Source organism: Oreochromis aureus, linkage group 2 (genome assembly GCF_013358895.1).
Source record: "Oreochromis aureus strain Israel breed Guangdong linkage group 2, ZZ_aureus, whole genome shotgun sequence".
Taxonomy (NCBI): Eukaryota; Metazoa; Chordata; class Actinopteri; order Cichliformes; family Cichlidae; genus Oreochromis; species Oreochromis aureus.
Window position 1 is genome coordinate 11,839,919 of NC_052943.1, and position 16,771 is coordinate 11,856,689.

Below are 16,771 nucleotides of genomic sequence, written 5' to 3' on the forward strand. Positions count from 1 at the left end.
CAAAGCTCAAGGCTCATAGTGGTGAAACGCCTGGGGTACAATGACAGAACAGCCATTCTCCAATGTCTCCCACTCAAAGGAACTAAAATAAAGACTTTAGATGAAAGCTGTGAGAGCGACAAGGACGTTGCCTATTTGTGTTATGATAAACTGATTATTTATCCCTGCCATCCCTGCAGCAGTACACCAAAATCAACAGATAAACTTTAATTGTCAATCAGACATGACAACTCTTCCATGGCAGCTGATATTTCACACACATGGTCTGGAACTGATTAGTTTCAAATACACTGCACAGCAGGAACTGCAAAATGACACTGACCCTGATAATAACTCTTTCTTCAACATTAAAATCTGTTTTTATTACTCCCTGGACGACCAGTTTAATAGCACCATCAGGACATAAGATAAATTTTCAATACTTCACGCTTTTACACTTTAATAACAACAGAAGCCTGTAGGCCAACTTTCACAACATCAAACATTACCTCAGTCACTTTGCACATATTTTAATACAATAGCTATATCATTTGAAATGTGTCACAACTGAAATTCTTATATGAAAAAAGAAAAATGTTATTGTAATTTGTAGAACAACAGGCTCTAGTATAGTTGCATTTAATAGTTGGAAGAAAGACCTGGAATAAAATTTTACCAAAAACACCCCCCAAAGTAATGTTTATCTATGGCAATTTCAATACTGATTTGTTGAATCCAAATCAGCACAAATCAACAGATGATTTTATCAACATATACAACATATACAGACTCAGCTTATGTCCTAACCTCATTAGACCCGGCTGAATTCCTTCTCATTGTGTAACATATATTTACTAATAAAGAACATTCTAGAGAATAATATACTGAGTGCATTATTTAAAAAATGATATCAGTTACAACGTACCAGTATTTAAATGAACTGTTTTTATATAGCAATTTTCTACTGTGCTTGAGCACTCAAAGCACTTAGTACAACACATGCACACATCCATATAATCTAACATTCACTCACACTCCAGTGAATGCATTGCGGTTCAGTATCTTGCAGAATGATACTTTGGCATGATTTATTGGCAATGATTTATTGAATCCAAACAAGCACAAATTGACAGCCAAGCATCGAACCACCAGCTTTCCAATTGGCAGTCAACTTGCTGCTAATAAAATAGCAAATCAATCAATCAACAATCAACATTTCATAATTTATGTATATCATGTCAGAGCTTCATTGACTAAAAAAAACCCTAGCATTTTATATATTATTATTTCTTCTTTTAATTCATGCTACCTGTAAGAGTGGCATGGTGGTGAACACTGTTGCCTCACAGAAAGGTTCTGTGTTCAAATCGACCATCTGACTGGGGCCTTCCTGTGTGGTGCTTACTTTTTCTACCTGTGTCTGCATAGGTTCTCTCTGGGTATTCCAGCTTCCTCTCACAGTCTAAAGACAGGCAGTTATTGGGGTTAAATGGTGAATCTAAATTGTGTTTGTGAGTACGAATGACTGTCTATCTCTATGTGTTAGTCCTGTGACAGGCTGGTGACCTGTACCCTGCGTCTCACCCTATTTCAGCTGGGATATAGGGTAAACCTGAATTGGATAAGAGGAATAGATGGAATAGATGGGTATTAGGTGACCATGTCTTTAAAGATTCAGGGTAGCTACGATGTATTTCTAGTGTATCCAAATGCTTTTGTTGCCTCTTTTTACCCTATTAACCTCTGTTCCTCTTCAAGTCTTTCCTCTGCCAAATGCTCCTGTACTTGTGTGACTGGAGCATTTGGCAGGTCAGTCTGTAGGGCAGCTCTGAGGTTAGCCCAGAATAACCTTTGTTTTGCCCTGTCTTGAGGCCACTCCAGATATGTGTGGCGGTTCATCATGGACTTCAGCTGGTAGTACTTGGATGGGATTAGGTATTGAGGCAGAGGCTCAAGCAGTACCAGCACAATGCTGTCTGAGCCCAGAGTGAGACGTTGGTGGGTGGCGAAGTAGAGCTCGTAATGACACCACTCGCTCTTGACAAAGTGAGCAGAGAGGACAAACACAGAGCGCCTGCATTTCTCCACACAGCTGATGATGTTCTCAATGATCGTCTTTCCCGGCACAAAATGTTTCTCGTGATGACAGATTCTAAGCCCTCCTGCGGGGCTTGAGGTTGGGAAGAAGGAATTGCGCACCCAGTCAGCATCGTGCTGGCTGTAAGACACAAACGCGTGGAACTCCAGGCCCACCAGATCTTCGGACCGAGCTTGTTGCATTCTTGCACGATGTTTGGCTCTTGTCCACTGCCAGATCATGCCCATGTACCAGGGGACATCCAAACAGTGACACAAAATCACAACTGAAATAATCAGTGTCCCTGCTGGGACCAAAATTGCGACCACTAGAAGGCCAATGCTGCAGGAAACCTCTGGGATCGAGATGTCTCTTAAAGTTGAGTTTCTAACGTCCTCGGGGTATGTGCAGTAATAGCCCTGTGGCCAATTCAGCAGCTCAATTCCTGATTGGCTGTTGTTCTTTTCAGAATTGATAGCGAGCTTTATGAAACTTCTGAGAGTGCAGATACAGGTGAAGGGGTTAAAACTGACATCTAGGGTACGCAGTTCGGGACAGCTTTCCAATATGTTCACAGATGGGGCATGGAGAGAATTTGACCTGAGCAGAAGCTTGTGGAGTTTGGGGAAAGTGTGACACAGCGGCAGGTCCCGCAGCCGGTTAGCATTTAGATTCAGAGATGAAAGGTTCCTCAGTTTGAAGATGGATTGCGGAACCACAGAAATCTGGTTGTTCTGGAGGTCCAGTATCTGTGTCCCATTTGGTAGACATTGAAAAACCGAGTCAGTCAAACTATTAGAAGACAGATTTATATTGGTGATGCTTGCTGGCCAGATGCACTCTAATGAGTGGTCATACCCTATGGAGTTGACGCTGAGGTCCAGATGTTGCAGGGATGACATATATTGAAAACGTTTGCTCAGTATCTCAAGTTTTTTAAGACTGTTGCCTACCAGAGTCAAGTTCTTCAGGTTACGCAGGTTCTGACATTCTACAAATTTATCATCCACCACACTTGAGAAGATGGTGTCAGACATAGCACAATTAGAAAAATCTAGCTGGCGTATTGGACTCTGTGACTTGGGACAGGTCATGTGTATTATTGGCGTGTCAGTAATCGCAACACTCTCCACTGGCATGCTGATGAAAAAGTTGTATAAAGCCTCCTGTGAGAAGAAAAAACTTGTTACCACTGCCTGTCTGGCTGTGAAAGAAATCACCTGTGATGTTTTGATCACTTCTGTTTCCTTTCGAGGAGGCTCCATTATGCGCACATCAGAGGCATCAAGATGTTTCAAAGTTGTATTTAGAGCCACATTTACATATTCAGTTAAGTCCTGCCATTTAATTGTTATGTTGGTGAGATAAAAACTCGTTGTGTGGATTTTCACTGTCTCTCTTAGCTGCTTACTTAGGTCTCTGTAGCCATCTTTCATATTCATCATCTCCACTTCAGCAAACAGGGACAGAGCATCAGCAGTCAGATTACGGTCAATTTTCTGATTATGTCCAAAGGCTATCTGCAGCCTTTGAGCATGAACATCCTCCAGGCTGCCTGCTTCATAATAAAGTCCATCCTCTAGTAATAACGTCAATGTGCGTAGTTTCACCTTAGCAATGTTCTTGAAGTCACCCACACTGATGTTTTTTGCTCCAACTTTTAATCTCTCCAGTTTTACAAGAGAGCTGAACTCACTCCCCAATGTCATGGTAAGAAATCTGTTAAAGGCCAAGTTTAGCATCAGGAGGTTCACTGTGTGTAGCAGGTATTGTTGACCTGAGAGGTTCTTGAGATTGTTGTGCGACAAGTCCAGATGTTCCAGGAGAGGCGTGTCAAGAAAAGTCTGTGGATCGATCTCCTCCAAACCGTTCCATGACACATTCAGGAACCTAAGGTGAGTGGTCTTTTCAAAGTCTCCATTGTGAAGCTGATGTATGTAGTTGCGAGAGAGGTCTAAAAACTCAGTCGTCTGTGGCAGGTCAGTTGGGACAGAGGAGAGGTTTTGGGATGATCGGTCTACAAAGTTGTCAGGTGATGAAGCGCTCTTCTGAAGTCCCACCAACACGGCTGCTGTCCAGAGTACGGCTGCTGTGACCCTCATTGTTGCCTACATAAAAGATATAAGTATTAGCTTTCATAATATTATTTATTTTTACCATCAGTTGTCAGACTGTTGGATACATCAAAAACAAATGTTCAAAACTCCTACAATAAATTCTACCTTTGTGGTGGGTACAATGCTCAGTAATTGTTGTAGAGAGGTGTGGATTTGACATAATCATGTTAAAGGATTCAGTGTGCAATGCCTTTGAACTTAATTAAACACTTTAAGTTTTTAATCAGGGTAGACAAATTGATAAATGTACAAATTAGGTTTTTATCAACTGAATAATGCAGAAGAATTGGAAACCGAAACCTCAGTAGAGGGTTAGAAATCATTGTTATGTCTCAAATTAAAACATTTTAATTGGTAAATCTGACTTGCACTGTTAGAAAAATCTGTAATTTCAGAGATTTTCATATAAATTTTACAGCATTTTCCTGTTATTTTAAATACATGAAATATCAATAAAATTACAAGAAATATTCTCTGCCATAACATATCTGATTTAATAAAAAATAAATAGAGAAGTGTACTCATGAATAAACATGTTTTTTTTACATGTATTTACAAAAAATGTATTCATTTTTACACACAAAAAGAGTGTAAAAATACAGTTGCAAGCTTAACATGATTCATAGACTAGACTAGAATAGAATAGAATAGAATAAAATGCCTTTATTGTCTCTATACAGTCATAGGATCTCCTGCTCAGTGCAAACATGCTGGGTTGTTTTTTGTGGGGTGGTCATTTCTCTCCTGTGTCTTGCATTTAGTTTTGCTTCCTTTGTATCATTTCCTTTATTCATTTTCAGGTCATTCTTTAACCTCCACTCATGTGCTCCCTGTTCTCCAGATGTTTTTATTTTTTCCTCTGTGGATATTCTGCATACATCCTAATTAAATTGTAGTTTTTTTACTTTCAGTTGAAGTACTGCATTTCCATCCCTCTCACTCGACACTTCATGACAGATCACACATGCATATGCAAATGCTCACCCTGTTACACAATATAATTAACTGAGACTTACCATTTAACCTAAACTCTTTACATACACACTACTCTAGTGCAAGAATAACTCTACAAAAACTTTGCAACTCTCATTGTTTTGCTAGGATATATATTTAAAAAATTATATTAATGTCAGTATCAGTGTAATTAAAGTCAGTGTTTACTTACTAACTACTAATTGTTTTTTTTTTTGGTTTGTTTTGTATTTAACTCAAAAGATGCTTCTTGAAGATAAATCCTAGCACAAGATGATATAGAGAAGAACACTTTCAGCAGGTGACTTGCAGCCATCTTCCCTGAAATTATGTGAACATTTTCTCATCTTTAAGTAGAACTGGATGCTAGTCTGGTTCTGATATTCTTTGGGGAATGTCAGATGATTTGCATGGTGCGGTACTGTGAGCACGAGTCCCACTAAAAGGCTGCCAGCGTTTTTTCTGTTCCTTCTTGCACAAAGAGATAGGTCCTGAGGCTCAGTCCTGTCCTGCTTCACTCATGTAATAACCTCTCCCCTGGTATCCCCTCTACCACACGCAAAGCTTTTAAGAAAAAACTACTAAAAGCACAGAGCTGCAAAAAAAAGAACTTCTTAGCTCACAGGGCTGGCAATACCAAACCTTAAAATGGTGTACATTCACATGCATCTGAGGGAATTTTACCACACGTGCCTAGCCTCCACAACAAGCGACTGTGCCGCCACTAAAGCAAAATCAAACGTAGAAACTGTGGCATACAAAACACCAAACAACTCAGGAAATAAGATATAAAGGAAACAAGAACAAATACACACACTTTAAAGTGCAACTCCTTTTAAAAGCATAATTACAATATAACAAACAGTTAAGATGAAAATACCATAAAACAATGAACCAGTCAATGCCAGTCCATAAATGGCAGCAAAGCAACAAGGCTACAACAAGACAGCAGCAGTGTGTAGGCCTGTAACAAGAGAGGGAAAACAGTCATCCAGGCTCCACCCATGAGGATCCTACTTACCACCCTTTAATAGTTATACATATTAACCAGTTGCCAGGGGAAATGAATCCGGTCTGCAATACTTAACAACAGGCTGTGATCTTTGCCACAGGAACAGGAATGAGTGCTAGAGCTCAGGAGTAGACTACAGTTGTTTCTTATAACCAACCTCTGATTAACAGCTATGGGAGGGGTGAATGTTCATGCTGCATTCACAGACAGCATGTTTAAACCAACATCCACCAAATCTAACCTGCTACATTTACTTTTACAAATTGTTAGAAGTTTTCTGTATTAGTATTGCATTACAGCAGAATTATGAAATTATTACACAAAGTAAAGTTAGTAAAGTTAGTTTTATTTAGCTCAACTCTTTCAATATTCACATCCATCAGTATGTACTAGATAAGATCTGTAATTAACACTATAATGTAATTACAATAACATTTTCTGTATATTTCTAATAGGGTAATTGTAGAATAAAAGTACAAGATTTTAATACAGTCAAACTAGTAACAGTACTTTAATGCAATTTTAGGCCTAATTAATTGTATTAGAACGGTTAATGACTATATTATTATTATTTATATTATTATTATTATTATTATTTAATCTCCGTTTACACCCAAAAGAACTGTATTTTAATGTAATACAATGTAAAAATATGGACTTTTTTGGGTATTTTAATTATAGACAATTTCTGTGTTTTTACATGATGACAAATTTCAGCTATTGTGCAATATTTTTCTGCTGCTAGAATATTACTTCTTTTTTTTTAATAGTTTATGTAACACTTTTTGATTTTAGTCAGTATACTAAAAATATGCCAGACATGTGTAATAAAAGCATCATGGCTTAAAAGAAATTTGGCTGAGAGAAAGTTGAAAAAAATTTAAGGAAGAGGCCAGAGTGATGTGAAAACATTATTTTGAAAGGAACTCACCTGGAACAACACTGGTTACTTTCTTTAAGATCAGACTTACTTTTAATTTTTTTGAACTGGTTTAATTCTAATTGGCTTGGTTTACCCTTTTTTCTGGTTTTTCCTTTGTGAATGTGGCTTGCTATGTGCTTATCTTGGAATTGTTGCTCTGTTTTCTTTAATTCCCGTGGTTTTCTTGGTGTCAGTTTTGTTGGAATCTTCTATCTATCTATCTATCTATCTATCTATCTATCTATCTATCTATCTATCTATCTATCTATCTATCTATCTTGTTGGGGACAACAAAGAAACACAAATAGACATTTAGAAAAACTGCTTTTTCTAAATATCGAAAAACTGTGTGAGCAAAAAGGGAACATCAATACTGTCATAAATATAAAATACTCCCATTTTAATGAAAAACTGATTACATAGCATTAATCATAATGCACTGTAAACCTAAAATGCAAAACAGCTATGTATTGTGCAATGTGGTTGTTATCATGGTATGAGTTTACGATTATTTATGCATTCATAAATCCCACCAAAACATTAAAAGCAGACATTTGAATTTGCCATTTTCATCATCTTATTTTAGATTACTTTCAATTAAGTGTTTTTGTCTTCACTCATGTAATCTAAATATTAAAATAAAAAAAAAAATCCAAAACCACAATAAAAAAAACCCATTAGTTCATAGACGGATAAAAAAGAGAGCACTAACCTGTATTGTGGTCTGATGGTCACGGTTTTAAGTCTCAAGTACAAAAGCATCAGAGTTACAATGGTTCCAAAAAAAGGAAATTAGTAAGACAAAACTGACTGATTGAGAAAGGTATACCACCAAATAAAATTTGGATTAAATGTGACCAAAAGTCATGCGTCAGCACTGCTCCAGCAGTAGCTGCTAATAGTTTTTAAGTTACAGTAAAAACAACATGAAACTGAGCGGAAACAGGCATAGAAATGAAAGCAATTCCCAAACTACTTATGCTTTTCTCACTTCAACATCCTCTTTTCACTTCCCTTTTTATGTAACAGTGCATTTTATAGAAGGAAATTGTGATGAAAATGTATAAATAAGCGGAGCTAGTGAAAGTACTGAAATCAGTTCCTTGGATTTAGTATACTTTATTGTTTTAAGCAAACTAATACTTCATGTTTTTTTTTGTTTTTTGTTTTTTGTTTTGGCACCCTAAAAGACATTGGTCTGTAGTTTGAGAAACATGAACTGATTTTAAAATAGTCTAAAAATCAATGAAATAGGCCTTTACTAAGGAATGCCATGACTATACTGTATCTTTAATTTGTTCTACTATGCTGTGAAAACTATGAATGAGAAGGCTAAACTACAGTGTTTCTGAGGTAGCTCCCTTGTAGTATCATAGCGACCACACTGAGGTCACCTGGGTAGTACATGAACATTTTCCAACTCAATTGACTTAGCCCACTAATGCCTTGAGGCAGAGTGGCTTCAGGTCCACTGTGTTGTTTACTCTAGACACTGTGTTAATGAAGGATGATGAGAAAGGGTTTCTTTTAAAATGGCTTTTTATTGTGATAGGGAAGCTATGTGTTTGTACAGACAGATGGGGCAGACACACACACACACACACACACACACACACACACACACACACACACACACACACACACACACACACACACACACACACACACACACACACACATATGCATGAACCCTCTTTCCAGCAGTGTTTCTAGCCTGGCAGTGCTAATCTTGCCTTGGGTCAGTGACTGCTACGCATACAGCAAGTGGAGCTTAATTGAATATTGTCTTATAAGCCAGTGTCACTAATCTCACCTGGCACAGTTTGATCAAATCCTAAAAGAACACAGCTGATTCGATTAGAAGCTTCTGGCTGTAAGAAAACAGAAAACAGCCTGTTTTTTCAGCGTCACGCTGTAAGATTACCTCTTATTTAATAAATGTGTCAAAATGTGACATTGCTGATTTGTTAGAAAGCTGAAATCCCCTAACGCAAGTGATTACAAAATACAGTGTGTGTGTTTGTAATGTGCAGTAAGTCTTACTTATGAAGCTAAGATCAGAGTACAAGCTAATTATTGACACAAATGTTCTTTACAGCAAAAACAGCATGTGCCTGTGAGCTCTGAGTCAGTCTCTATACACCCTTGGAAAGATAGCTCACTATTATCTTTATTAGCTGTGTTGAATTATGACTCTTTCTTTTTTATTAATTTGGCTGAGATCCAAGAATAATCAAGCGCTTTTTGAAGGACAGGTTAAATTAATCAGCCGGAATGGCCTCGGTAGTAAAACAAGCATGTGAGGACATGAGTCAACCTTTGTATGTGTGAACATTATGTGGTAGGGAGGGGTTGAGTGGGAGCAGAAGTACACTGGGAGTGAGAGATAGGGACGCAGGGTGTCAGATGGAGAGCGCAAAACCTCGAAGCTTCAAATGTTCCACTCTGCTCGCTTTGATCACTTCAGCCTCTTCTTCACCCACATTATGGATCTCTTATCAGTCATAAGGGAATGCATTATTTTCAAACGCGCGCTGACGGACTGACATCAGCTGTCTCATTAAGGTGGATTTTGGAATCAAGGTAGAAACCTTCAGTATGCTGAACCATCCCAAATGTCACTTCCTCTTGTCTTCTCTCCTGTTTTCCTTATATTGCTGGAACAAGGCAACCTGCTCTCTTGGGAAGGGCAGGGATATTTGGCAGCACCCCAAACCGGATCCCACCCTCAAAGGGCAATCTTTCCTACATGACACCTTCCCTCCAGGCTTCCTTTGGGGCTCTGGAACTTCTGCTTTCCAGACAGAAGGAGCCTGGAAGCAGAATGGGAAAGGTGCCTCAATTTGGGACAGTTTCACCCACTCCTTTGTTAGTGGCAGCTTGGACAGAGAGGCTGCCAATGTGGCAAGTGACAGCTACAACAGATGGGAAGAAGATGTGAAAGCATTGGAGTATCTAGGTGTAAGGTCATACTCTTTTTCTCTCTCCTGGCCCAGACTCTTTCCTGATGGAAATGCCAGAGGTCAGCCCAATACTGCTGCTGTGAAGCATTACAGCTACCTCATAGAGAAGCTTCTGGAAAAGAAAATTGAGCCCATTGTCACTCTCCATCACTGGGACCTGCCACAAGTGCTGCAAGAGGATTATGGAGGCTGGAAGAACGAAACTATGGTGGAACTTTTCGAGGAGTTTGCTACTTTTTGTTTCCACACTTTTGGGAGTCATGTTAGGTATTGGCTCACAATGCATAATCCCTACCTGGTGGCTGTGCAGGGATATGGGACAGGCGTGCATGCTCCTGGAGAGAAAGGGGGACCTGCCACCTCGCTTACTGTGGCACACAATCTGATAAAGGTCAGTTACACATGGGGACATGGCAGATTTTGTCAAATTTTTCATGAGAATGTAATTTTTACTCTTCGTGTTCCTCATCTGTTTTGGTTGCAACACCAGCGATATGAAGAATATCTCCAGTTACACACACAAACACAAACTGTGTAAACTTTGAACTCTCACAGCTTTATCATTTTACGATAGACAGTGAATCTTTATATTGCTCGAGTGATTTTAGGTCAGAGGACAGTGACGCGAGAAAGCCCTGATATTTCATTTTAATATAATCAAATTGGTCATGGCATAGAAAACTTGTGCAACCAAGTGCAAAACCTTGCTGCATGCTTTTTTGTTTTTTGTTTTTTTCTCCTAGACGACACGTCAATTTTATTTATATTGATTGGCTTGTGATAAACACGACAGTTAAAGAGACATTGCGGTCAAAGTCCACCACATCAGCACTTGTCTGCTGGAGAGAAATGGTGTGTGTCAGGAAGTCGGGGAGACATGCTTAATTAATAATCACTTTCAGTTTACGCAAACAAGCACAGATGGTGTACCTGCAGCGCCCAGTGAGCAAATAAAACCAAAAAAAATTACCATTTATATGTAATTGTTTTCATAATTACTCTCTTACCTCTCATTTTCCCTCTCCTGATCCAGAATTAACTGTGTTATGTATACCTGTGCTTTTCATAGAGACACATTAAATTTTGCCGAGTCAAACAAGTTTATTTTACAGTGAATATGTTCAGGAAAAAAAAACAACAAAAACTAAAAACATCACACGAATGTATCTGCTGTTATTTCCAGGCTCACGCAAAAGCATGGCACACCTACAACACCAACTTCCGCGCAACTCAAAAGGGTAAAGTGTCCATTGTTTTGGGCTCCCACTGGGTGGAACCTCAAAGAGGCAAAGCCATTGATGCAAGTGCTGAGCTCTGTCAGGAGTCAATAGAGGCAGCTCTGGGCTGGTTTGCCAGTCCCATCTTTGGTGAAGGGGACTATCCAGTCTCTTTAAAAACCAAGCTTGGGGCTCTTCTGCCTGCATTCACCCCTGAAGAGAAGCTCTGGGTGCAGAAGACAGCTGACTTTTTTGCCCTGTCCTTTGGGCCTAACAACCTCCGTTTGGGGCAGAGTGTAATCGGCTATGGGCAGACGGTAACCCCAGACCTAAGACGACTCCTGGGCTGGATAAAGCTGGAATATGGGAATCCAAGTGTCCTAGTAGCTGAGGGAGGCTGGTTCTCTGAAGCCACTGTGGGAAAGGAAGACACAGTGGGCATCTATCTGATGAAAAGCTTTATCAACCAAGTCTTGCGAGGTAAGCAGAAAGCAGGGAAGAACAAATAAATATGAGTTAGACAATAAAATCATTGAGACACAAACATTTGTCCATCTTACTCTATTATACCTTGTTTTCTTTCATAGCCATTAAGCTTGACGGTGTACAGGTGTTTGGATACATGGCCTGGTCTTTAGTGGATGGATTTGAGTGGAATTATGGGTATAGTATTAGACGAGGCCTTTTTTATGTGGACTTCAGCCAACCAAACAGAACTAGGAGCCCCAAGAGCACCGCTCAGTACTACAGACAAATAGTTAATGATAATGGCTTCCCAAGTGATGAAACCTCGCAAGAGGTGAAAGGCCATTTCCCCTGCAAATTTCACTGGGGTATTGCAGACTCCACTTTACAGGTAACAAGACTAAGATTATTTCCACAGCTATGGAAAACGTACAATAATGCTCTAGACACTTAAAGAACACATTTTAATTGTATTTTTTTGTTTTGTTTTTGTAGGTCCACTTCTACCCTTTCTCCCCACAGTTTACTGACCCTCATTTGTACAGTTGGAACCTGACAGGTGACGGATCTTTGCATCAGGTCCCAGGGGTGAAGCTCCACACCAGGCGAGCACAGTGCACAGACTATTTGGCTATCCGTGATCATCTTAACCTACTGGAATCGACACGGGCATCTCACTATCGCTTCGCTCTAAACTGGTCTCTGATTTTACCCCAGGGAGACCTTTCTAATGTAAATACAGAAGCTCTGAGGTAAAGATGCGTGCACACACAGTGACAATTCAAATAACACAATTCATGTTATAGCTGTAACTTTACCTGAGTCACACCCCAGGCTATTGACAGAGCAATTTCGAGTTCATACCCACTTACTTTGTCTGAATCAGTCTCTCTGTGTCTACACTCTTGACTTTTACAAAGGTACTACCGCTGTATCATGACCGAACTCAAGAAGCGGGATCTCGAGGCTCTTGTGGTTATTTATTACCCAACACACCGATCTCCAAATCTGGGTTTACCTATGCCGCTGCATGCCTCGGGTGGTTGGCTCAATTACAGCACAGTGAACGCTTTTCAGGAATATGCAGCACTTTGTTACCAGGAGCTGGGTCCCTGGGTTCAGAACTGGATCACCATTAACGAGCCAAACAGACTTGTAGATGTTTATTCGAGTGGGGAAGACAAGCATCTGGCAGCTCATAACCTTCTTCTGGCTCATGCAAAAGCCTGGAGGTTATACGAGAAGGAACATTACGGTCAACAGCAAGGACTGGTATCGTTAGCACTACATGCTGACTGGGCCAAACCTGCTAACCCCTTCCTGGAGTCACACACATTGGCAGCAGAAAGATTCCTTCTGTTTGAACTTGGTCGCTTCTTGGACCCATTGTTGGGGACTAGACGTGAGGAGAACCACAACATGGGGGACTACCCACAAGAAATGAGAGCGTACCTGGAAGAGAGAGCTCGAGTAATGGGCCTTCCTGGATCACCTCTTCCTAATTTTACTGAGACTGAGAGAGAGGAACTGAGAGGGGCCTTGAGTTTTATCGCCATAAACCATTTTACTACCCGTTTGGTTTCCCCACGTTCCCACACACAGGACAGTTTTCAGCAGAAACCACCTCCTGATCATGATTGTCTGACTCTTTCTGATCCAACATGGCCCTCTTCTAGCCTGCGGCAAGCTATTGTGCCATGGGGCTTGCGTAAGATGCTAAAGTGGGTTAGCCAGAGGTATGGTGGAGCTATACCTATCATTGTCACCGGGAGTGGGATTGATGATCAGGCTCCTGTTGAGGATAAACTCAGGCAACACTACCTAAGGAGTTACCTGCAGGAGGCACTTAAAGGTGGGCAAACATTTTAGACAATTTTCCTCCTCAGTCCAGGATGTGTTGAGTAACAATATTTGGCAAGAATCAAAATAGAGTCTGCAGTGTTCAGGATGTTGAGACAGAGATACAGTTCCACATGTGATACAGGCTTAATGACCGTATTGCTTCCTACTATAAAAAGCTTTATATACTGAGAAACCATGAAAACCATAAAAACAGAAACGAGGGGCGAGGAAAAACAGTGCCATAAAGGCCATATTGCCCTTTATGGCACTGCCCTTTATGACTCACCTGTATTTGCACATGGAAGCAGTGTAGTTTTCTAACACAATAAAAGCTGTGTTTTTTAGATAAAGTATTCATCTTACTTTTCTGTTGTTATATTTCTATTTCTTTGCAGCTTACCATCTCGATGGAGTCAACTTGCAGGGCTTCTACGTGTGGAAACTCCAAGATCGACTCGTACCGCAGTATGGCCTCTTCACCTCAGCCCAACACCAATCCAAAGCCAAAGCCTCCATCAATGTGTACAGAGAAATCATTGCTCTCAGCGGATCCCCTAACAATGACTCAGTTCAGCCCTGCAGGTTTAGCGAGCTGCATGAGCCTTGCTCTATATGTGCATGGATGTTCACAAACAAAGCAATGCTGGTTTTTGGGGGGTGCCTCCTAATAACAGCTGCAATGCTGGCAGCGCTGGTGGTTTTTGTCATAGTCACCAAAAGAAACCAAAGACGTGGCAGAGGAAAAGGGAAGGTTGGGTTGAGCAGGAGGAGAAGAAAGGAAGGAGTGTGTTTGTGTCCACCTGGTGTAAAGCGATAACACTAGGAAAGACTGACTCATTCATGTGTCATAGAAAAAAACCTGTGGCTTACTGACTGGGAAGAGCAGCGACTTGTGTACGCCCCATTTGTGTCTGTTTCTGCTTGTGACGAATGTGTGGTTAGTTGTGTAAAATGTAAATAAAAGCAGAATGCAATGATTTGCAAATCTTGTAAGTCTGCATTTTATTCACAGCAGAGCACAGGAAATATATTAAATGTTTAACTGAGATGATGTACATTTTGAGGAAAATATTATTATTTATTTTGAATTTGAAGCCAGCAACATGTCTTATAAAAGTTGAGACACCATCATGTTTATCACTCTGTAGCACTCACTCTTCTTTTAGTAACAGTCCATTAAGATCTAGAATCTGAGGAGACCAGCTGCTCGTCGTTTGGGAGAGGAATATCGTCCCATTCATGTCTGATATAGGATTGTAGAGGTGCTACAATCCCGCTGGGTGAAAGGTCTAAAATGCAGGCAGATTCATTTATTACACTGACTCTTCCACTAGAAAATCATCCAGTTTAAAGTTTAGCATTGTCTTGCTGAAATATGCAAGGCCTGACGTCATCTGGACGGGAGCATATGTTGCTTAGTGCGTATGTACTTTTCCATATGCACTAAAGCACTTCCATACCATATGAGATGTAGGCTTTTTAAACTGAGTGCTGATAACAATACAATACTATTGGATGGATGAAGCTCACAGACCTTGTCTCTTGTGCATAGAGATTCCTCCAAATTTTCTGAATCTTTTGATGATATTATGTAGTATAGATCAGTAGGTATTCCAAATTTTCTATATTTTACCTTGAGGAAAATTATTCTGAAATTGTGCCACAATCTGTAGACAGTTCTTTTGCAGAATGGTGAACTTATGCCTATCTTTACTTCTGAGAAACTGCCACTCTAAGATGTTCTTTTTATATCCAGTCATGTTACTGAACTGTTGCCAATGAAGTTAAACAGTTGTATCAAGTTTCTCTAGCTGTTTCTCATTAGTAGCACTTACTTTTCTGGCCTTTTGTTGTCACTGTCCCAACTTTTTGGGACATCTTGCATTTTCACAAAATGTTAAAGTGTCTCAGTTTAAACATGGTTTCTATGCTCTATTGTGAACCACATCGGACATTGCCAAATCATTACATTCTGTTTTTATTTACATTTTACACAACATCCCAATATTTTCAGACTTGTTTTTGTGAAGCTATTTTGTTTTATTGTTTCTACATATTTAAAAGACTGTAAAATGGCAACAGATTTAATGAGTGTTGGAGTGAGAAGCTAGAGCATGTGCCAGTGTTTTATAACCTTACATAAGTGATTACGTGAGCTCTATGTTTTATAATAAACAAATATTAGAAAACACATCAATGCAAAACATCTCATAATGATAAAAGCTAATAAAAAACACGATCTCAAATCACCAATCAGTTTTATAAAAGTGTCTTTCTTTTCATAAGACAACATTTTAAAGGCATTCATTATAACATGTTTTTCCATAGACTGATGTTCATGGGGCAATGATGCCCCCTAGTGTGACTGTTTGCCGGTATGATGAAACACTATGAAAGACTTCTCTGTTATTTGTTTAAAAAACATGAATATTTCTCATGTGGGTGCTGTCCTGTGATAAAGCAGCGTGGCTACAGAATTGGGTTTGTGTCTGATTTCTGCACAGTGCAGTTTAACTGACGAAAAAGTCACAAATGTACAGTGGGGTACTTTGGTGTTATTACATATATATATATATACATACAAATTCAATATTATACATGAAGGTTAAAGATAAATATTCCATCCTGATTACAGCATTTAGCCCTTTTAGTCTGTAAAGGTTTGCTGATGCAGATATTTAAGGCTATAAAATATTAGTTTATTTTGATCTGATTGTACTTGGGTTTTGACTCTTTTCTGAAGACATGATGAAAGTCTGATTTGACCAAAAAAGAGCATAGCATTTTCCTTTTCATTAATAAACACAGAGATTTTGTTTAATTTACTTTTATAAAATTTTTTTTATATTTTTGCATTTCTATTTTCAAACAAAAGATTTAACGATCTTGTTTCTGGTAAATTATGGTCCTAGGTACTACTAGACCATTAGGTGGGCTCATTTCAAACAAGTTACATTTGACTGATTGGTTTATAACTTTGGTAAGTTTTGAGTTACTAGTAAAAAGAATATTTTCGATTTTCCTCAGATGAAGCGAAAGATTATTTTCTTCAAGCCACATGTTAACAGATTCTAATTTCTGACACAATTTGTTATCCTTAGGATTTCTTACCACTAACTATAAAAGCAGAATTAGAATACAGCTAAGCAGGATCACATCTGAATGGCCGAAGTGGCTTTTGAGTTGTTTCATTTTTGTTTTGTTT

General features: G+C 39.3%; 2 protein-coding genes across 3 annotated transcripts; one reads left to right on the top strand and one right to left on the bottom strand.

Annotated features, from left to right (window-relative positions):
- Window positions 1-493: 493 nt before the first annotated feature.
- Window positions 494-8,010, bottom strand: LOC116324118 (toll-like receptor 1). 2 transcript variants are annotated; one of them, XM_039617978.1, is made up of 2 exons: window positions 7,792-8,010; window positions 494-4,164 (listed from the first exon to the last, which is right to left on the bottom strand). In XM_039617978.1, the coding sequence occupies exon 2, from the start codon at window positions 4,156-4,158 to the stop codon at window positions 1,708-1,710; it is 2,451 nt and encodes an 816-aa protein (XP_039473912.1). In that variant the 5' UTR covers window positions 4,159-4,164; window positions 7,792-8,010; the 3' UTR covers window positions 494-1,707. The 2 variants fall into 2 exon arrangements, with proteins under 2 accessions (XP_039473912.1, XP_031600531.2); XM_031744671.2 differs by lacking the exon at window positions 7,792-8,010 and adding an exon at window positions 6,167-6,296.
- Window positions 8,011-9,377: 1,367 nt separating this feature from the next.
- klb (klotho beta) lies at window positions 9,378-16,026 on the top strand. The gene is made up of 6 exons (XM_031744662.2): window positions 9,378-10,433; window positions 11,226-11,739; window positions 11,847-12,115; window positions 12,220-12,476; window positions 12,645-13,576; window positions 13,962-16,026. The coding sequence occupies exons 1-6, from the start codon at window positions 9,678-9,680 to the stop codon at window positions 14,381-14,383; spliced, it is 3,150 nt and encodes a 1,049-aa protein (XP_031600522.1). The 5' UTR covers window positions 9,378-9,677; the 3' UTR covers window positions 14,384-16,026.
- The last annotated feature ends 745 nt before the right edge of the window (window positions 16,027-16,771 follow it).